The following is a 23206-nucleotide window of genomic DNA, read 5'->3' as shown; positions in this document are numbered from 1 at the left end:
ATTTAGGAAAACTAGAGGAATGGTCAAAAATCTGGCAACTAAAATGTAATGTTAAGTGCAGGATAATCACCTGAGGCGTAAAAACCCAAGAGCAGAATATAAAATCAGTGATACAGTCCTAACCTCAGTATCTGAGGAAAGGGATTTAGGGATCATTATTTCAGAAGACTTAAAGGTAGGCAGACAATGTCATAGAGCAGCAGGAAATGCTAGCAGAATGCTTGGGTGTATAGGGAGAGGCATTACCAGTAGAGAGAGGGAGGTGCTCATGCCTCTGTACAGATCACTAGTGAGACCTCATTTGGAGTATTGTGCTCAGTACTGGAGACCTTATCTCCAGAAGGATATTGATACTTTGGAGAGAGTTCAGAGAAGAGCTACTAAACTGGTACATGGATTGCAGGATACAACTTACCAGGAAAGATTAAAGGACCTTAACATGTATAGCTTGGAAGAAAGACGAGACAGAGGGGATATGATAGAAACGTTTAAATACATAAAGGGAATTAACAAGGTAAAAGAGGAGAGAATATTTAAAAGAAGAAAAACTGCTACAAGAGGACATCGTTTTAAATTAGAGGGGCAAAGGTTTAAAAGTAATATCAGGAAGTATTACTTTACTGAGAGAGTAGTGGATGCATGGAATAGCCTTCCTGCAGAAGTGGTAGCTGCAAATACAGTGAAGGAGTTTAAGCATGCATGGGATAGGCATAAGGCCATCCTTCATATAAGATAGGGCCAGGGGCTATCCATAGTATTCAGTATATTGGGCAGACTAGATGGGCCAAATGGTTCTTATCTGCCGACACATTCTATGTTTCTATGTCTTACTCGTGTTTAAGTTACAGTATACCAGCCTGTTTTGTTTAGATGTAACATTCAGGGTTTGGGTGCATCAGGAGCTAGGGGCTTCAGTGAATTAATAGGTTTTGTGTTTCCTCAGCAGTGGTTTAATACGCTTTTTTCAAACAAACTGTTCTGATTCTGCATCTGCAGCCATTTTGCCTAATCTGAAATAAGAAAAAAAGGGTCCTTTGTAAATAGTCTTGGACTAAAGTAGTTGTCTCACTTCAGCAAATGGCATTTATCATTTACATAAAGTTAATACAAGGCACTTGCTAATGTATTGTGATTGTCCATACATCTCCTTAATTTTTACCTTATTTTTCGCCCTATAAGACACCTAGGTTTTAGAGGAGAACAATAAGAAAAAAATATATTGTTCATTAGACCTCAGATCAGACCCCCAATCAGACCTCAGCTAAGAGCCCCATGCCTCATATCAGCTCATATTACCCCCCCAGCAGCCCCATAGTGCCTCTTATTACCCCCCCCCCCCAGCAGCCCCATAATGCCTCATTACCCCCCCAGCAGCCCCATAGTGCCTCCTATTACCCTCCCAGCAGCCTTATAATGCGCACAGTGCCTCCTCTTACTCCACCAGCAGCCCCATAGTGCCTCAGATTACCCCCTAGCAGCCTGTTAGTGCCCACAGTGCCTCATATTACCCCCCCCCCCCTCAGCAGCCCCATAGTGCCTCATATTACCCCCCCCCCCTCAGCAGCCCCATAGTGCCTCATATTACCCCCCCCTCCCAGAAGCCCCATAGTGCCTCATATTACCCCCCCCTCCCAGAAGCCCCATAGTGCCTCATATTACCCCCCCTCCCAGCAGCCCCATAGTGCCTCATATTACCCCCCTCCCAGAAGCCCCATAGTGCCTTTATATTACCCCCCCCCCCCAGCAGCTTCATAGTGCCTCAAATTACCCTACTGCCTCATATTGCCCCCCCAGCAGCCCCATAGTGCCTCATATTACCCTACTGCCTCATATTGCACCCCCAGCAGCCCCATAGTGCCTCATATTACCCTAGTGCAGGGCTGGCCAACCTGCGGCTCTCCAGCTGTTCTAAAACTACAAGTCCCACCATGCTCTGCTGTAGGCTGATAGCTGTAGGCTGTCTGGGCATGCTGGGAGTTGTAGTTTTGCAACAGCTTGAGAGCCACAGGTTGGCCAGCCCTGCCCTAGTGCCTCATATTGCCCCCCCAGCAGCCCCATAGTGCCTCATATTACCCCCAGAACCCACATAGTGCCTCATATTACCCACCCCTGCCAGCAGCCCCATAGTGCCTCATATTACCCCCCTCCCAGCAGCCTCATAGTGACCACAGTGCCTCATATTTCCCCATAGTGCATCATATTACCCCCCCCCCCCCTCCCAGCAGCCCCATAGTGCCTCATGTTTTTATAAAATAAAAAATAAAAACACTTGCTTCTCCTGCTCCTGGACGCCGCTGCTCCTCGCCTACATCGAGATCCTCTTCCTTCTGTTGTCTGTGCTGTGAACTGGCGCACACAGCGTGAGGTCATAGTGCGCCCTCACGCTGAGGACCAGGAAGTGGTGAGTACAGAGCCTTCACCGCTTCCTGGTCCTCCGGTAATAATAAAGCGCTTCCATTATTAGTATTCGCCCCATTAGACACGGGCATTCCCCCCATCACCACCACTTTTGGGGGGAAAAAATAAGTCTTAAGGGGCGGAAAATGAATAGTAATTGAATAGGCGGTAATTGAATATTAAAGAGATGTCCCATTAAAGTGAATAGGGGTGGTGGATCTTACACCTGCTTGCCGCTGGGATGTCGATGGCAAAAACAGTTAAGGCTACTTTCACACTAGCGTTTCTATTTTCTGGTATTGAGATCTGTCATAGGGTCTCAATACCAGGAAAAAAAACGTTTGTTTTGTCCCCATTCATTGTCAATGGGGACAAAACGTAACTAAACATAACAGAATGCTCCAAAAAGCATTCTGTTGCGTTCCCATACTAGAGAGCAAACCGCAGCAAGCTGATCCGGCATGACCCAAAATGCAAGTCAATGGGGACGGATCCGTTTAACTCCGACACAATCTTACAATCGTCCCTCCCCCATTGACTTTCAATGGATTTAATGACTGATATGCCTTGGCTATGTTACAGATAATACAACCGGATCTGTTCATAACGGATGCAGATGGTTGTATTATCAGTAACGGAAGCGTTTTTGCTGAACCCTGCCGGATCAAGCAAAAACGCTAGTGTGAAAAGTAGCCTAACCTGCATTCTCTTCAAACAGCTGATCAATGGGGGGTGCTGGGAGTCAGTACCCTGCCGATCCGATATCCTGAGGATATGTCATCAATATAACAAAAGCAGACACCCCCTTTAATTCCCCGTCATCCAGAAGAAAACACTTGCCTACAAGTCACTTTAGTGATGCAGCATTGGTACTATTCATAGGCCTGCACTATTCATAGGGCGATGATGATGTATATATTGAACTTTGTGTTTTGTGTTATGTACTGCAGTAAAATCATATAATGCGCGTTTGTGGTTCCTTCACAGAATTTTAGCAACACCAAAAATTATCTTCCTGCTGATATGAAAGCATTTTTCACTCCTGGAAAGGTAGTTATTTTTCTATTATTCATTGTGGTTTTAGAGCTTTTTGTTATCTTAAGCTAAAGAATTTAGGATCAGAACCATTCATTTACATTATAATTGTACATCATATGTAGTTGGCTCCAAGACCCCAGACCTATTCCCTGTCAGTTGATACTTTTGTTAGGCTACTTTCACATCTGAGATTTTGCTGTCCAGTATTGAGATCCAGCATGGGATCTCAAAACCACAGCAAAACGCTTCTGTTGTAATAATACAATCGGCTGCATCCCTTCAGAACAGATCCGGTTGTATTATAGCGAAAATCTATTTTGTGCCCTGCATGGGGATGCATTCTGGAGCACTCCGTTCCAGTTTAAATTTTGTCCACATTGACAATGAATGGGGACAAAACTCAAGAGTTGTGCTGCGTTTTTGAGAACATGTGCCGATCTTCAAACCAGACAGCACAATGCTGATGTGAAAGTAGCCTTGTAGGAGTTGTCCTACTGTAGTATTTTGCCTAGAATTAATAAATTGCTTTGCTCAGTGCTGTGGTTCTATTGTGTTCTGTATTGTAGAATAGATCATCGATGTGATCTCTGTGCTTTTTCTCTTATTTTAATGTCTTGTATTTATCGTCTGTTAGCCCAAGTCCACAAATGTTCTCGGAGCAGTAAACAAGCCCCTATCATCAGCGGGGAAGCAAACACAGTCAAAGGCATCTAGAATGGAAACGGTCAGCAATGCAAGTAGTGGGTCTAATCCAGGCTCCCCAGGAAGGATTAAGGGAAGGTATGAAACAAATACTTTTCTCTTTACAGCAGGCTTTTCTTTCCTCCTCTGACAGAGGATCACACAGTATAAGGCTCCATTCACACGTCCGCAATTCTGTTCCGCATTTTGCAGACCCATTCATTTCTATGGTCCCGCACTTCCGGTTCCGCGTTTCTGTTCTCAAAAAAAAAATAGAACATGTCCTAGGCATAGAACATGTCTAGGCATATTCTATTAGTGCCGGCGATGTACGGTCCGCAAAAAATGCGGAACGCACATTGCCGGTGTCCGTGTTTCGTGGATCCGCAAAACACACACGGATGTGTGAATGGAGCCTTATACCGATTATATAATATTGTGTAACTCTTAGGCTTCATGCACACGAACGTATTTTGTTTCAGTGTCAGGTTTTTTTTTTCGGACCGTATGCGGAACCATTCATTTCAATTGTTCGCAAAAATACAAACAAAAAAAATAACTGAACGTACTCAGTGTGCTTTTCGTTCCGCAAAATAAATTCCGTTCCGTAATTCAGTAGATTTCAGGACTTTAAAGGCCTCATGCACACGACCGTATGTATTTTGCGGTCTGCAAAAAATACGGATGATGTCCGTGTGCATTCCGTATTTTTTGCAGACCGCAAAATACATACGGTCGTATTCATGAGGCCTTTAAAGTCCTGAAATCTACTGAACTACACTCCCGGCACCCCCACTGATCAGTTGTTTGAAGTGCAGGCACCGCTTCATGCGAGCTCTGCTACCTCTTAATTACACTGCACTTCCTCTTGGAAGTACCCGCTCCATTCAAGTGAGTAGAAAGTGCTTGTCATTACAGTAAACCACTGCTCCACAGGAGTACTGTGAAGAACAGGAAGCGATGATTGCGTGGAGTGCCACCTCCTCATCAAACAGATGATTGATGTGGGTCCTATCCTGAAGATAGGTCATCAATATGATTGGCTAGACAACCCCTTTAACCACTTCAGCCCCGCTAGGTGAAACCCCCTTCATGACCAGAGCACTTTTTACACTTCGGCACTACACTACTTTCACCGTTTATCGCTCGGTCATGCAACTTACCACCCAAATGAATTTTACCTCCTTTTCTTCTCACTAATGGAGCTTTCATTTGGTGGTATTTCATTGCTGCTGGCATTTTTACTTTTTTTGTTATTAATCAAAATGTAACGATTTTTTTGCAAAGAAATGACATTTCTCGCTAGTATCATTGGGGGACACAGACCGTGGGTATAGCTGCTTGCTGCCACTAGGAGTCGACACTAGGCTAAGAAGTGATAACTCCTCCTCCGCAGGCTATACCCCCTCCAGCCTGGAGAGAGCATATCAGTTTTTAGCTTAGTGTCGTAGGAGGCAGACCTCCCTGCTTTTGCAGGGCGGCTTACTTTTATTATTTTATCTTTTTCCTCTTTTAGGTTGGGGAAACAGAGTCGCCTGCCACTCTGTCTACCCCGGGAGCAAGGCCGGTGTCGGAATCCCTCACCGCTCGCCCTCCCCAAGAAACGAAAGTGGACCAGGGCAGCCCAGCTCCCCTGCTTCCCGCCAGCCAAGGGGGTCACCTGAATCCGGCGAGACCCTCCGCCATTCCAGTCTCCTGCCACTTCGTGTGCCAGCGGCTGAAGAGGTGACCCTGCTGGTACTCTGAGAAAGGGTGAAGAGAAGAGGATGAAGATGGGGTGAGTAGTCCGTATTGGGTAAGTACCTCGGCCCTTCCCCTCCCCCTTCTCCCTTCCCCCCCCCCTTCTCCCTTCCCCCCCCGGTCACCTCATCATAAGATGGAGGACCTTTTTTCCTCAGGTGGGCCATTCATGATGAGGGCCCCACATTACCTCAGGCCCAATGTAGGTTTGGGCTTCTGTCCATACGGGGGGCCTGGGTTCTCCTCAGATTCTGGTCCAGGTACGGCCTGCGGGGTGAGCTCCCGCGGCCGATGTTCAGCCAGGGCACTTGCAGAGCGCCGCTCCGGTCACTCCACTCCCGGCCGGCTATTCGTTTGGCCGGCGCCAAAAATCTAGCCCCCGGCTCCTCTTCGGGCCTACCGGGACTCAGCCCGTGCAGTTGTTTTAGCGGCACGGGATGGGTTCCCGCAGCGAGAGTGGACACTCCCCCTCCAAATCAGTGGGCAGACATCGGCGGTTGCTCTTCAGGCCCCGCTGTGGTAACCGGCTGGCAGTACCGCCCGGTCGGCTGTGCGCCGAACTTTATGTCCCGGCTTTTGCGGCCTACTAGGCCGCAACTTTCATTCCAGTTATGGAGGGGGCGGGTTCGTCCTTTTGGCGCGGATTCTCCCCGACTAGCTGTCGCTCCTCCCCCAGGTGCCCCGCTGAGCTCCGCATCTGGTCATCCGAGCTGGGTTAACCCTTTGTGGCAAGTCGTTTGTTTGCAGCCGGCACTGCATTATCTGAGTGTCCCCTTTCTGCATGCCAATTACCTTAGATTAGGAAGTTAACCCTAACCCCTTCCTGCCGGCATGTCCACCCTGGTGGTGGGGTATGGGGCTGGGCCCATGTCCTATCTGGACAGCACAGGATTGCTCACAGTTTCCCAATCCGCCCTCCGGGGCTGTTTAGTTGAGAATGCACACATGAAGACTTCCCAGACCACCTTCTGGGTCGTCTGGTGTATAGGCCACCACAGGTGAAATCCAGGGGAGCACATCTGAGGGATTCCCAATCCGCCATACGGGCCGTTTGATTGATAATGCTCCACCTGCACAAATACAGGGGAGCACATCTGAAGGATTCCCAATCCGCCCGCTGAGGCCGTTTGGTTGATAATGCTCCACCTGCACAAATGCAGGGGAGCACATCTGCAGGATTCCCAATCCGCCCGCTGGGCTGTTTGGTTGATATTACTCCACCTGCACACATACAGGGGAGCACATCTGGAGGATTCCCAATCCGCCCGCTGGGGCCGTTTGGTTGATAATACTCCACCTACAAAAATACAGGGGAGCGCATCTGAAGGATTCCCAATCTGCCCTACGGGGTCGTTTGGTTGATTAATGCTCCACCTGCACAAATCCAGGGGAGAACATCTGAGGATTCCCAATCCGCCCGCTGAGGCCGTTGGTTGATAATTCTCCACCTGCGCGGATCCGGGGGAGCACATCTGAAGGATTCCCAATCCGCCCTACGGGGCCGTTTGGTTGATAATGCTCCACCTGCACGGATCCGGGGGAACACAGATGCAGGATTCCCAATCCGCCCTACGGGGCCGTTTGGTTGATAATGCTCCACCTGCACAAGCCAGGGGAGCACAGCTGCTGGATTCCCAATCCACCCTCTTGGGTCATTTGGTTGTTAATCCACATGCGCAATCCAATGGAGGACCTCTGGCAGTTCCCAATCCACCCTCCTGGATTGTGGGTCGATTGAGTACCGCCCACACAATCCTGTGAGCGGTCAGGTAGGGATGCCGATTCCACCTCCTGGGTGTTTTGATGGTTATATCACCGCCGTCACAGCCTGCAACTGCCATGGCTGGATGCTAAGAGGTAGAGCTGCGCACGAGCAGGACATTCCTCCTCGGTCTCCTCCGCACCTCCATCCTTCCTCATTAGGGTGATATTCAGAACCCTCCCTTCTGACAGGGGTTGGTTCTGAGGGAACAGGGAACAGTTCTGCGGACTCTGATATGAACCTTCTAGACTGCATCCATGCTACCGGCAGTACTGATTGTCTGCATTGCCCCTTCCTTAGGCGGCATTTGCTTTGCTACTGGATACAGTACTTACCCTTTGTATTCCCTCCTTCCACAGGTGGACTGACGGCACGTGCACTGGTCAGGGCCAGCCATTTGCGTCTCCCCTTTCGGTTGTTGACGGATTGCTGTTCCACTGGGTACAGTACTGGCGTTATGCATTAGCCTCTCTTATAGGAGGCGTTATGGCTTTATCGCGGGTGGCAATGTTTGCCGTAAGTATTACCACCTTGCTTAGGTGGAGGAATTCTCTACCCACCGGGAACGGGACTATTCGTATGCATTATCCTCTTCGATAGGGGTGTAATTCTCTGCCATAGGGGTCAATTCCTACTGGGTGCATTACCCCCTGCCATAGGTTAGGTACTGGCGCTAACCTCAGGATTCAGTACTCCCTATATATTTTTCTCCCCTTCATAGGTGGAGTGTTTGCACTTCCATTGGGGGTAGTGCTTACAGTACGCGTTACCCCCTCCAGGGAGGGGGTTATTACACTACCGTTGGATGCGGTTCTGTTTATCTCCCTACCTTCCTTCCTTGACGGAGGGTTGCGCTACCACTGAATACTATTCAACAGTCGTGGCATTACCCCCTTCTACATCTAACGGGAAATCACTGAGCATCTATGCATGCTTTAATTCAACTAAGCCTCCGCACTAGATGCCGTGGCTTCCTTCACGGGTGGGCCGCGGCAACAGTAGTTGCCATTGGTGCCTGGTACTCTTCATCTAGAGGTATATGGATACTGGGACTGCTCCCATACTGTATCCTCCCGTCTCTTCTGGTACTGGTGGTTGGCGCAGATAGGTCGTTCCTTGTTCTCTTAAGGGAGTCGCTCAGCAGCTCTTCCGGTGCCCTAGATTCCCATCCCTATGGGCCTCCACCGTTCAGGTCGGTCAGAACTTGGTCCTCTACAGCGTGTGGGTGCACGCCATTATACAAATGTTGGGATTACGACCCAGCGAACCCAAGGTTGCACTGACTCTGTATTCTGGGCCACCACTCTTCCTCATTAGGTGAGGGTGTTTTGCTGGCATTCTGCATTGACTACTACAGCGTGTTCTCTAAGTCAGGATGGCCGAGTGGTCTAATGTGCCAGACTCAAGAGTTAATCTCTTCCGTGTATGGGTGTTCGGGTCTCCAAATGGAGGCGTGGGTTCAGATCCCATTTCTGACAAAAAGCAAGGGTAGTTCTCGCAAGGGCCGGAGATCGAACTCATGGCAGTGGGTCAGACCCCTCAGATAGGGGTTCTACCCTGACACTGCTTCGGCGGTTGCTCTGGTTTTGCACAGTTCCTTCGTCAGACGGCGTTTTCTTCCGACTCTGGGATTGGTATCCTGTACGGTGTGGCATCCTCCTCAGCTGGAGTGTGGCCTTTGCGTTACTCTGGCAGCTTCCTTTGTATGGGCTCCTCCTCAAGGGTGTATTTCATTACCAAGAGATCTGTACAGTGCCAGTCCCTGATTGCAATGGGCTTTGCCCTGACCTCTCAATGGTCTTCATTACTGTTAACTGTCCGTTGCTCTGACGACTATTGTTCTTGTGTCGTCAACTCGGGTTTTGCATTGGCGTCAGTGCCATAGCTATCAGCACCTTACTTGGGCGCGCTCGACTGGGTAGCTTAGTCCCTGTGGCACTCGTCTACCACTACGGTGATACTGTCCGTCAGATATGTTTACTTAGTCCCTGTGGCACTCGTCTACCACTACAGTGATTCCTTCCTTCAGTTATGGTTACTTCTGTGTCACATCAAGCGATGGTGGTCATTCCTTTCACTGCTCCTTCCGGGGGTGGACTACGGTCCCCCCAAGCCAGGCTGAGCGGGTGACTGTCACACCTTGTCACCACTGGTAGGGATTTAGTTCCTTGAACGGAACACCCCTATTTTTCTTTCCTGTCCTTCCGCTAGCTGGACTGCTGACCACCTTTTCCCTTCGGTCTCCTCGACCGGTGGCAATGGGTTGTATAGCTATGGAATCCGGGATCTATTTTTTTCCACGGGGAGTATTCTCTTATCTTGGTCTCTGCCCGGAAGTCACTATATGTCAATTATGTTTTTTTTTTCCATTACCGGTTTCTTTTAACCAGAGGAGGATCCTGCGAACCTGGATTTTGGTTCCGCTCCCACAGTTGTGGTCTACAACCGGCTTCGCCCCGACGATCGGTAGATCGCTGGGGGCGTTTCAGGAACAAACAAGCCCCCCCTCTGGGACTTCTTCTTCTTTTTGTACGTCCATTTGTCCTTTGTCATTTGCATCAGGCAGTGCTCCGCCAGAATTTTCTTTCTGGCGGAAGGTCACCGCTTTTCGGGTCTTCTCGGACATGGTTTTTCTCTTCTTTCTCCCTCGTATTTTAAGGGCGGGCTCTCCATCAGCCATCTATTTTGGCCTCAGAGATTTGCTGGTCCATATCTGGCGCGTTCCGCTGTATGGGTTTTCTGCCTGATTTTCTTGGAGGTCCTTGTCATGGCTGGCGTCTTCCAACGGGATGCTTTTTTTCCTGGGATGTCTGCCTGTCGGTTGCTTCCTAGCGGAGTGATGGCCTGGCCGTCCAGCGGTCGTCATTTCTCGGGTTCATCTACTCCAGACATCGCTTCTAGAGGACAGCGTCTTGGTCTTCCGGCAAGTTCACCGAGTTTTTCGGGGGTCTTTTCTAGCCATCATCTGTTGCTGCTCCAGGCAGCAAGATCTTGCAGGCGGCAGCGGATGCCGCATCCTCGGGGGCGTTTTTTCTCCAGGGGCGTGTGATTTTTTTTTTTTCCCCTCCCCGTGGACTGCTTTAGGACGTCCCACGGTCTGTGTCCCCCAATGATACTAGCGAGAAAACGAGATTTTTGTGAACTCACCTGTAAAATCTCTTTCTCGCGTAGTTCATTGGGGGACACAGCTCCCACCCAGTGTTCTGTTTGCCGCACATATTGGCGGTTGGTGGGCCAGTATGGTCCTCAGTTCTGGTGCATTCCGACTGATGTTTGTCAGTTGTGGGTTGTGTACTGTATTTTCCTTATTGATTTTTTTTTCTCCTACTCCTATTGCTTGGGCACAAACTGATATGCTCTCTCCAGGCTGGAGGGGGTATAGCCTGCGGGGGAGGAGTTATCACTTCTTAGCCTAGTGTCGCCTCCTAGTGGCAGCAAGCAGCTATACCCACGGTCTGTGTCCCCCAATGAACTATGCGAGAAAGAGATTTTACAGGTGAGTTCACAAAAATCTAGTTTTTTCACTTTCAGCTGTAAAATTTTGCAAAAAAAACGACATCCATATATAAATTTTTCGCCAAATTTATTGTTCTACATGTCTTTGATAAAAAAAAAATGTTTGGGCAAAAAAAAAATGGTTTGGGTAAAAGTTATAGCATTTACAAACTATGGTACAAAAATGTGAATTTCCGCTTTTTGAAACAGCTCTGACTTTCTGAGCACCTGTCATGTTTCCTGAGGTTCTACAATGCCCAAACAGTAGAAAACCCCCACAAATGACCCAATTTCGGAAAGTAGACACCCTAAGGTATTCGCTGATGGGCATAGTGAGTTCATAGAACTTTTTATTTTTTGTCACAAGTTAGCGGAAAATGATGATGATTTTATTTTTTTTATTTTTTCTTACAAAGTCTCATATTCCACTAACTTGCGACAAAAAATAAAAAATTCTAGGAACTCACCATGCCCCTCACAGAATACCTTGGGGTGTCTTCTTTCCAAAATGGGGTCACTTGTGGGGTAGTTATACTGCCCTGGCAATTTAGGGGCCCAAATGTGTGAGAAGAACTTTGCAATCAAAATGTGTAAAAAATGACCGGTGAAATCCAAAAGGTGCACTTTGGAATATGCGCCCCTTTGCCCACCTTGGCAGCAAAAAAGTGTGACACATCTGGTATCGCCGTACTCAGGAGAAGTTGGGGAATGTGTTTTGGGGTGTCATTTTACATATACCCATGCTGGGTGAGAAAAATATCTTGGTCAAATGCCAACTTTGTATAAAAAAATGGGAAAAGTTGTCTTTTGCCAAGATATTTCTCTCATCCAGCATGGGTATATGTAAAATGACACCCCAAAACACATTCCCCAACTTCTCCTGAGTACGGCGATACCAGATGTGTCACACTTTTTTGCAGCCAAGGTGGGCAAAGGGGCACACATTCCAAAGTGCACCTTTCGGATTTTGCAGGCCATTTTTTACACATTTTGATTGCAGGTACTTCTCACACATTTGGGCCCCTAAATTGCCAGGGCAGTATAACTACGCCACAAGTGACCCCATTTTGGAAAGAAGACACCCCAAGGTATTCCGTGAGGGGCATGGCGAGTTCCTAGAATTTTTTATTTTTTGTCACAAGTTAGCGGAAAATGATGATTTTTTTTTTTTTTCCTCTTTTTTCCTTACAAAGTCTCATATTCCACTAACTTGCGACAAAAAATAAAAAATTCTAGGAACTCGCCATGCCCCTCACGGAATACCTTGGGGTGTCTTCTTTCCAAAATGGGGTCACTTGTGGCATAGTTATACTGCCCTGGCAATTTAGGGGCCCATATGTGTGAGAAGTACTTTGCAATCAAAATCTGTAAAAAATGACCGGTGAAATCCGAAAGGTGCACTTTGGAATATGTGCCCCTTTGCCCACCTTGGCATCAAAAAAGTGTGACACATCTGGTATCGCCGTACTCAGGAGAAGTTGGGGAATGTGATTTGGGGTGTCATTTTACATATACCCATGCTGGGTGAGAGAAATATCTTGGCAAAAGACAACTTTTCCCATTTTTTTATACAAAGTTGGCATTTGACCAAGATATTTTTCTCACCCAGCATGGGTATATGTAAAATGACACCCCAAAACACATTGCCCAACTTCTCCTGAGTACGGCGATACCAGATGTGTCACACTTTTTTGCAGCCAAGGTGGGCAAAGGGGCACACATTCCAAAGTGCACCTTTTGGATTTTGCAGGGCATTTTTTACACATTTTGATTGCAAAGTTCTTCTCACACATTTGGGCCCCTAAATTGCCAGGGCAGTATAACTACCCCACAAGTGACCCCATTTTGGAAAGAAGACACCCCAAGGTATTCCGTGAGGGGCATGGCGAGTTCCTAGAATTTTTTATTTTTTGTCGCAAGTTAGTGGAATATGAGACTTTGTAAGGAAAAAAGAAAAAAAAAAGAAAAATCATCATTTTCCGCTAAATTGTGACAAAAAATAAAAAATTCTAGGAACTCGCCGTGCCCCCCACGGAATACCTTGGGGTGTCTTCTTTCCAAAATGGGGTCACTTGTGGCGTAGTTATACTGCCCTGGCAATTTAGGGGCCCAAATGTGTAAGAAGTACCTTGCAATCAAAATGTGTAAAAAATGGCCTGCGAAATCCGAAAGGTGCCCCTTTGCCCACCTTGGCTGCAAAAAAGTGTCACACATGTGGTATCGCCGTACTCAGGAGAAGTTGGGCAATGTGTTTTGGGGGGTCATTTTACATATACCCATGCTGGGTGAGAGAAATATCTTGGCAAAAGACAACTTTTCCCATTTTTTTATACAAAGTTGGCATTTGACCAAGATATTTCTCTCACCCAGCATGGGTATATGTAAAATGACACCCCAAAACACTTTCCCCAACTTCTCCTGAGTACGGCGATACCAGATGTGTCACACTTTTTTGCAGCCTAGATGCGCAAAGGGGCCCAAATTCCTTTTAGGAGGGCATTTTTAGACATTTGGATCCCAGACTTCTTACACTTTCGGGCCCCTAAAAAGCCAGGGCAGTATAAATACCCCACATGTGACCCCACTTTGGAAAGAAGACACCCCAAGGTATTCAATGAGGGGCCTGGCGAGTTCCTAGAAATTTTTTTTTTTTGCATAAGTTAGCGGATATTGATTTTTTTTTTTTTGTTTTTTTCTCACAAAGTCTCACTTTCCGCTAACTTAGGACAAAAATTTCAATCTTTCATGGACTCAATATGCCCCTCACGGAATACCTTGGGGTGTCTTCTTTCCGAAATGGGGTCACATGTGGGGTATTTATACTGCCCTGGCTTTTTAGGGGCCCTAAAGCGTGAGAAGAAGTCTGGAATATAAATGTCTAAAAATGTTTACGCATTTGGATTCCGTGAGGGGTATGGTGCGTCCATGTGAGATTTTATTTTTTGACACAAGTTAGTGGAATATGAGACTTTGTAAGAAAAAACAAAAACAAAAACAAACAAAAAATTTCCGCTAACTTGTGCCAAAAAAAATGTCTGAATGGAGCCTTACCAGGGGGGGGTGATCAATGACAGGGGGGTGATCAATGACAGGGGGGTGATCACCCATATAGACTCCCTGATCACCCCCCTGTCATTGATCACCCCCCCTGTAAGGCTCCATTCAGACATCCGCATGATTTTTTACGGATCCATGGATACATGGATCGGATCCACAGAACGCATGCGGACGTCTGAATGGAGCCTTACAGGGGGGTTATCAATGACAGGGGGTGATCAGGGTAATCAGGGTGATCACCCCCCTGTCACTGATCACCCCCCCCTGTAAGGCTCCATTCAGACATCCGCATGATTTTTTTACGGATCCATGGATCGGATCCACAGAACGCATGCGGACGTCTGAATGGAGCCTTACAGGGGGGTTATCAATGACGGGGTGATCAGGGTAATCAGGGTAATCACCCCCCTGTCACTGATCACCCCCCCTGTAAGGCTCCATTCAGACGTCCGCATGATTTTTACGGATCCATGGATACATGGATCGGATCCACAGAACGCATGCGGACGTCTGAATGGAGCCTTACAGGGGGGTTATCAATGACAGGGGGTGATCAGGGTAATCAGGGTGATCACCCCCCTGTCACTGATCACCCCCTGTCACTGATCACCCCCCCTGTAAGGCTCCATTCAGACGTCCGCATGATTTTTACGGATACATGGATCGGATCCGTAAAAATCATGCGGACGTCTAAATGGAGCCTTACAGGGGGGTGATCAATGACAGGGGGGTGATCAGGGAGTGTATATGGGTGATCACCCGCCTGTCATTGATCACCCCCCTGTAAGGCTCCATTCAGACGTCCGTATGCTTTTTGCGGATCCGATCCATGTATCCGTGGATCCGTAAAAATCATACGGACGTCTGAACGGAGCCTGACAGGGGGGTGATCAATGACAGGGGGGTGATCAATGACAGGGGGGTGATCAATGACAGGGGGGTGATCAATGACAGGGGGGTGATCAATGACAGGGGGGTGATCAATGACAGGGGGGTGATCAATGACAGGGGGGTGATCAATGACAGGGGGGTGATCAGGGAGTTTATATGGGGTGATCAGGGGTTTATAAGGGGTTAATAAGTGACGGGGGGGGGGGGGGTGTAGTGTAGTGTAGTGTGGTGTTTGGTGGGACTGTACTGACCTACCTGAGTCCTCTGGTGGTCGATCCTAACAAAAAGGACCACCAGAGGACCAGGTAGGAGGTATATTAGACGCTGTTATGAAAACAGCGTCTAATATACCTGTTAGGGGTTAAAAAATTCGGATCTCCAGCCTGCCAGCGAGCGATCGCCGCTGGCAGGCTGGAGATCCACTCGCTTACCTTCCGTTCCTGTGAGCGCGCGCGCGTTCACAGGAAATCTCGCGTCTCGCGAGAAGACGCGTATATGCGTCCAGGAGGAGTAAAGCAACAACCTCCCGGACGCATATACGCGTACAGCGGTCGGGAGGTGGTTAACACTCAAATGAACCTTCATGCAATTGTGCATTAAAGGGGTTTTCCAGAAATAATTACATTTTATGTAATGCCCACAGTCTGCCTTCCAAAACAGAAGATTCTTTCTTACTTGCCTGCTCCCTGCCACTCCGCTTCTCCGAAACAGTGGAAGCAGTGCAATCTTCCAATATCCACGCTGTTTGCATCTGGCAGTGCATGGGCATGGCTACCTGCTCCACTGCAGCCAATAACTGGCTACAGTGTGACATTTTGCTTGTGGCCACATCACCGCCAAAGCCAGTTATTGACAATCCCCATTAGTGCCCGCCCCCAACCCCTCCAGTTTTAAAGTCATTGGTGGCAGTGGCCACAGGGTGTCCTCCCTTCCTCCTCATTGGTGGTGAAGTGGCAGTTCCGATCGGAGCCCCAGCAGTGTAATCGCGGGACTCTTGATTGGTTACCATGACGGCCAGGACGCTGCTGAAGCCCTGGCTGCCATGGTAAGCTGCCTGCTGCTGTGTGCACAGGGCAGCAGGGACAGTGTAAAGTCCTATTCTCCCTAATAGATCTCTATTAGAGTGAATAGGACAAGGGATCAAAAGATCCCAGGTTCTAGCCCCTAAGGGTGGAAATGGCTATTAAACAAAACAAAATCACCTCCTTTCCTAATTTTACATATGAAATATATAAACAATAAATAAATAAACATATTGCATATTGCCATGTCCGAAAAGTCCAAACTATTGAAATATTTTAAAAAAATTGTGCCAACCCTAATCCCCCATGCACTGCCAGTTGTGAGCAGTATGGAGGACCATAGCAGGTGCATATGAATCTTCTGCTTCTGGTGGCAGGCTGCCACTTTTATATTATATTCCCACAATTATTACAGAAAAACCCCTCTGAACTGTGATATTTTGCAAGAAATGCTTGCAAATTCTGACCCAAGCAAAACCTTAGAAGCCCAAGACTTGGATAAAAAGTACAGTCAGGTCCATAAATATTGGGGCAGCGACGCAATTCTAACATTTTTGGCTCTATACACCACCACTATGGATTTGAAATGAAACGAACAGATGTGCTTTAACTGCAGACTGTCAGCTTTAACGCTGGGTTCACACCTGAGCGTTTTACAGCGCGTTCCTACGCGCTGTAAAACGCACAACAGGCAAGAACCAATGATTCCCTATGGGAAGGGTTCACACCTGGGCGTTTTTACAGCGCGTACGATCGCGCTGTAAAACGCCCGACGCTCAAACAAGTACAGGAGCTTTTTTTGGCGCGTTTGACGCGCGTTTGGGCCATAGACTCTTTGGACAACACTGCTGTCAATCACCCAAACGCGCGTCAAACGCGCGTTCACTATTAAAAAAAACGTGCGACAAAAACGCGCGTTTGAGAAACGCCTAGGTGTGAACCCAGCGTAAAGGGAACCAGTCACCGGGATTTTGTGTATAGAGCTGAGGGCATGGGTTGCTAGATGGCCGCTAGCACATCCGTAATATCCAGTCCCCATAGCTCCGTGTGCCTTTATTGTGTAAAAAAACAACGATTTGATACATATGCAAATTAACCTGAGATGAGTCCTGTCCTTGAGATGAGTCAGGGACAGGACTCATCTCAGGTTAATTTGCATATGATATTAAATCGGGTTTTTTACACAATAAAAGCACACAGAGCTATTGGGACTGGGTATTGTGGATGTGCTAGCGGCCTTCTAGCAAACCATATCCTCAGCTCTATACACAAAATCCAGGTGACGGGTTCCCTTTAATTTGAGGGTATTTACATCCAAATCAGGTGAACGGTGTAGGAATTACAACAGTTTGCATATGTGCCTCACACTTGTTAAGGAACCAAAAGTAATGGGACAGAATAATAATCATAAGTCAAACTTTTAACTTTTTATGGACCTGGCTGTATATGTTTAAGATGTGCAGAGTTCATACATGCTACTTGTGTCTATGCAGAGGATACCCCTTACATATGAGCACATGTCCTTTCTGACTAAGATGGGGTGACAACATGCACAACAGTTCACACTCATGGGATCAGTGGAGGCTTTACAGAGGGAAAGAGGTGCTTACTTGCAGCACCCCCCCCCCCTTTTCATCTCACTCCCAGACTTCGAGCTGTTGCGGCTTCCTAATGATACCATTGTTGAAACTAACCTTTGCATTCTGTTGACAGCACTGAACTTGATCACAGTGAAAATGAAGAGTATTCAATGATGTCGTCTCCAATGTCTGTGAAGAAAGGCGATAAAAGAGATGACTCTGAAATAGATAAACCAAGAGGTCGGAAAAAGCAGTCTCTCCTAGACCAAGATGACAGTTTAAGTATGGATGAGCTCTCCAAATCTGTTCAGGAATCCAAAACCAGGAGTGGCCAGCGGGGTAGAAAGAGAGCGGCTGCTGTCTCAGAGTCCGATGACCAACAGTGGCCAGAAAAAAGGTTAAAGGAAGACCTGCTTGAATTTGAAGATGAACAAAATAGCCCACCTAAAAAAGCGAGACGTGGAAGACCACCTAAGTCTGCGAAGGCGGTTCCTGCAAAAGAAGAGTTGGCACCAAAGACTCCTAAGAGGGGTAGAAAAAAGTCTGCCCCGGTAGAAAGCTCCCAAGAGGATGAAGAGGAAGCACTTGATATCAGTGAGGAACAAGACTCGGAAAATGTAGAACAAAAGCCAAAAGGCAGGGGCGCATCGAGAGGTCCTCGAAAAACTGCACAAAAGTAGGTGGAAATGTATTGGGCTGATGGATGTTTAGGCTACTTTCACACTAGTGGCAGGACGGATCCGACAGGCTGTTTACCCTGTCAGATCCGTCCTGCCGCTATTTCGCCGGACCGACTCTTCGTCCCCATTGACTATAATGGGGGCGGAGCTCCAGCGCAGTACGGCAGTTCGCGGTGAGAGGTCGCCGGACTAAAAAGTCGGTCATGCAGTACTTTTAGTCCGGCGGCCCTTCGCTGTGCACTGCTGTGCTGGGACGGAGCGGCAGCAGGACGGATCCGACAGGGTGAACAGCCTGTTGGATCCGTCCTGCCGCTAGTGTTAAAGTAGCCTTAGTTGCTATCAGGTGCTAAGTAAAGAATCATACCATAGGACTTCAGTTAGGAACCTATCGTGATTTCATCTCTTAACCCTTTAATGCTCTGTGGACTAATTAGTATCTTTCTTTATTAGATCTGACCAGTCAGAATCTACTTTGGAATTATCTCAAGCTACACCACAGAAAAGACGAGGCAGACCGCCCAAAAATCCTCCAGGACAAGGCAAGAAAAGGTAATGATTTGTGTGCCTTAGTAATAACCATTACTTATGAAACTGCTTGGGCTTGTTTGGCCTTGGTACGGACAGACTCCTTCCTTGTTTTTCCTGTGCATGCTTAATTTTTGATTGGCAAACGGGTGAAAGTTGCCTGCTAGCCCACGGACTGTAGCCAGTCTGTGTGCTCATGTCTCTGTACCACACACTAAATTAATTTCAACTGAAAAATGTCACAAAGCAAGTAGAGTAGATCACACTCAAAATTGATGTTCCCAAGATGAATTGTTGCATTTGTTTTTGTGCTGATTAATTTCTAATTCTATATTTATAGCAGTTGTCACTCTGTTTTTGTGATACAGTGCTCCACATACATACAATAGCCATAGTGGTGATTATTAAAGCCTTGCTTTCTGCCTTCACCACTGGAGGGAGTTTAGGAGCTTACTCCGTGATAAAACTGCATGCTCCACACGCCCCCTCAGACTGTAACATACTTTTACTATCTTTTCAGCAATGTAGGTCGGCCGAAAAAAGTAGTCCATAAAGAACCTGATTCTGATGACGAAATGGATATATCACAGAATAGCCCAGCTCTCAGTGATGCATCTAGGGAAGAGGAGGAGACAGAAGAAGAAGAAGTAGTAACACCTGCACCTGTAAGTTTGTCTCTGTGGGAAAATTTTAATTTTTGTAAATGGTTATTCCCGTTCTAGGATATGATGTCACTTCATGATCGATGGTTCAGACCTCTGGAATTCTGCCAGTTCTGAGAATAAAAGGGTTGCAGTACTGGTTTAGTGCAGGTCCTTTACTGGTTCTATCTACACAGTGGTTACTGTCACGGCCGAGTGCCCAGGGGTGCAGCTGTGCAGGGAATACTAAAGTTTTGTAGTTGTTGAGCAGACTAAGGCTACATGCACACGACAGTGAAAAGAAACCTCTGTTAAAAAGGGATAAACTGTTCATTTTTAACAGAGGTTTTTTTTTCCCCCTGGAAACGAGCAGTGTATAATGTGATAGAAAAATTTATGAAGCCAGCAAAGGAGGCAATATGGACAATCACAATACATTAGTAAGTGCCTTGTATTAACTTGCCACTTGCTGAAGTAAGACAACCCTTTTAAGAGGGGCTGGGACATCCTGAGAAGCCATATTACATAAAATTCACGTTGGCGAGTCACATAGTTGTGACCAGATAGTCATTCCATCATTGATAAGGCACTGTGGGCAGTATACCAGAGTATCATTTTTTCAGTATGGCTTCATTGTGGAAGAATGAAGTACTTTATGGTGACTGCCTATAGAACTGGGAGTAATATAGTTAATAATTTATATTGGTGGGTGCTGGTATGTGGTGGTTTGGTATCTGTCATGACTATACTAATTTATAGGACCCTTATTTAAAATCTTTTTGTATCTGTATACTTTTTATCTATAATAGTTTGATAGTGTAATCAACACAGCATTATGCCAGGTTGATGCCAACCTGCTGACAGCTATAGATGTGCATGGCTTCTCTCACGCTGTGTCGCCTAACCAAGCAATCCTTCTAGTTTGAAATCTTTAAAGAGGACCTGCCACCGATATGTATCCACAGGAGGTGAAAAAAGTAAAGATCTAAATGTATAAATTGCAGGTTTTACTGAATCTTTTCCTACAAAACTGTATATCAATCTGCTCTGCTTCTCCTGGCCTATAATACCGTTCTGTCAGATTGCATTTTTAGTGACAGGTCCTCTTAAAAGGGGTTATCCTGGAAAAGCTAATGATGACCTATCCTCAGGATAGAACGAAAAACAAGAATGGCAACGGCAGCATCTCACATCATCCAATATTTTATTGCGACTTCAAGACAAAATACAGCAGCAACGTTTCGGCTGAAACTCAGCCTTTCTCAACCCTAATGACATGAACATCAATACACATATATATACCCCACATAAAAACACACCCCTTCCAATCACCAATGTTAATCACTGTTCATGGCCATGCATTTATTACCTTGCACCTGGTTAGGGACTCAATATGGCGATGCTGATCATATCGGCGTTGTCCCATGTGGAGTGCGCAGCCGCGCACAGCTGAACTAGCTTGATCGGGTGTATCAATTGCAACCATGGCAACTGACGGCGCTCATTAGTGCGGCCAATCGGCCATCTCCAAATCCTTATGACGCACGCAATCACGTGTCATGTCCGCGGACGACATCAAGACGCGCCCTTGCGTGTCAGATGATCGCATCACGCAGACACTCACGTACGACGTCAATCCAGCGCTACATCATCAGTGCCATGGTAACGAGGACGCATCCTGCAACTCAAATAAGACAGAACATCTCAGATCCATTTATCCAATAGTCACATGGGACAATTCCGGTGGATAAATAATCGCATACTCAGCATGGCCACATAGTCTGCAAGGCATACTATGTGGCCATGCTGTGTATGCGATTATTTATCCACCGGAATTGTCCCATGTGACTATTGGATAAATGGATCTGAGATGTTCTGTCAGCCGAAACGTTGCTGCTGTATTTTGTCTTGAGGTCGCAATAAAATATTGGATGATGTGAGATGCTGCCGGTGCCATTCTTTTTTTTCGTTCATCACATGGCCTGTTGGATCAAGGGTCAACGGTGAGGCTGTTGCATCGTATTTCCACATCGACCAAAGACCGCTTTGTGCTGATTCTACCTACAATTTATCACTATCCTCAGAATAGGTCATCATTATCACATCAGTGGGAGTCTGAGTCCTGGAACCCCACCAATCAGCTGTTTCAGGGAGTCCTTGCGTTCACTAGAGCTCTGTACATTGTATAGCGGCTGTGCTTGGTATAGCAGCTAAACCCTATTGCCCTGAATGGAGTGGAGCTGCAAGTAGGCCTCACAGAGCACCCATCCTCTTCTAAAGGCTGGATATTGATAATTCATCAATATTAATTAACGGAAAATCCGTTTAAAGTGGTTTGAGATGATGTTGATGGCGTTATCCGCAGCTGCAATAAAATGTAGGGAGTCTTCTGGAGTATGGGCCGTAGTGAATATCGAAGAGACTGCACCACTTGCTGGTCGCTGCAGCCCCTTCAAACAACTGATCAGCAGTTGTGCAGAGAGCTGCACCTCCAACAAACTAATAATGGCCCAGATCAGTTTTGTGTTCTCAGACAGTCCCTTTACAGATGATTTAAAGCGTATTATCTTCACAGTTACAGCGTCGTTCTGCTAAAAAACGATGAAGGAAAAGAATGAGCTGTCCTGGAAGAGACTGAAGCAGATAAAATGCCTGGAATGGGACGGAGGCTGTTCGCGTTCACGACGGGGTCATGCACGGACAACGAGAATGGACTTCATTACCCCCTCAACTGCAGCCACAATTGTGTATCATCGCTATGGATATTTGTGTGGTTTGTAACGTGTGCTGGACATGTAGACCTAAATCTGTACATAGCTCCTTTTTTTATGCGTCATAAAGTGCTTGTATAGCTTTTATTTTGCAGCTTTAAATGACAAAAAGTGGATGGCCATCTGTTTTTCCAATATGACTGATGAAAATGAAGCAATATTTGCCATTGTGTGTGTGTGTAGTAATTTCCTTGGCCTACTGTGAAACAATTCATTTTGGAAAGTGTTATTTTGTTCTAGACATGGATTTGTTGTGACTCAAACGATCTTTCAACTTCTAATTATTTAATGCTCTGTGGACTTTTGGCCGCCCTATTGGTCTTTCATGGTGCTCTCCTCGATTTCTTTTTCTTTTGGGTTTTCTTTTTTATTCATAATCCTGATGTCCAGTAGGATGACACGACTTGACCTCGTCAGATTGCTGTCATTTTTCACCTCGGTATTGTTGCCAGACCTGGCTGGCTGTATTGTGGCATTGCAGAATTGTATGGAAAAAAAAAAAAAGTTTTAAACTATTATAATTTTTAAAGTGTTTGTGCTATGAAAATAATGTATTAAAGACGCTACCTATTTTATGTCCCCTCCCCCTCTAGTTTGATGTCATTTGCATTAAGAGTACAATTTTGGGCTTAGGCAATTTGCCTATTTTATTGGGGAGGAGATTGCTGCATGTAACAGCAGCAGTTTCCTCCACTGACCAGCAGGCGATTGCTGGGAAGGAATGTTTTCCAACCGACAATCGCTTGTGTTTTCTGCAGGTCTAATATAAGCTTAAGTCCTCAGAAGTGTTTTATGTGGACAAAGTAACACCAGTTTGCTTATAATTGGGGTTACACTAAGCCCTTCTAAACATTAGTGCAGTTGAGCACACACATAAGATCCACAAAAATATCCGTATGGATTTATGTGCGTTTCTGCACCAAAAT

General features: G+C 46.6%; 1 protein-coding gene across 1 annotated transcript in view; it reads left to right on the top strand.

Moving 5' to 3' along the window:
* The window catches only part of PDS5B (PDS5 cohesin associated factor B), a 133826-nt gene extending 110962 nt beyond the window's left edge, over positions 1-22864 (top strand). Inside the window, exons 29-34 of the mRNA XM_044284757.1 lie at positions 3385-3447; positions 4070-4215; positions 17797-18339; positions 18794-18892; positions 19389-19533; positions 22085-22864. Coding sequence (XP_044140692.1) covers positions 3385-3447; positions 4070-4215; positions 17797-18339; positions 18794-18892; positions 19389-19533; positions 22085-22114 — 1026 coding nt within the window. The 3' untranslated portion in view covers positions 22115-22864. The remainder of the gene's footprint in view (positions 1-3384; positions 3448-4069; positions 4216-17796; positions 18340-18793; positions 18893-19388; positions 19534-22084) is intronic.
* The last annotated feature ends 342 nt before the right edge of the window (positions 22865-23206 follow it).

Source organism: Bufo gargarizans, chromosome 3 (assembly GCF_014858855.1).
Source record: "Bufo gargarizans isolate SCDJY-AF-19 chromosome 3, ASM1485885v1, whole genome shotgun sequence".
NCBI lineage: Eukaryota > Metazoa > Chordata > Amphibia > Anura > Bufonidae > Bufo > Bufo gargarizans.
This window is presented reverse-complemented; position numbering and strand designations above follow the sequence as displayed.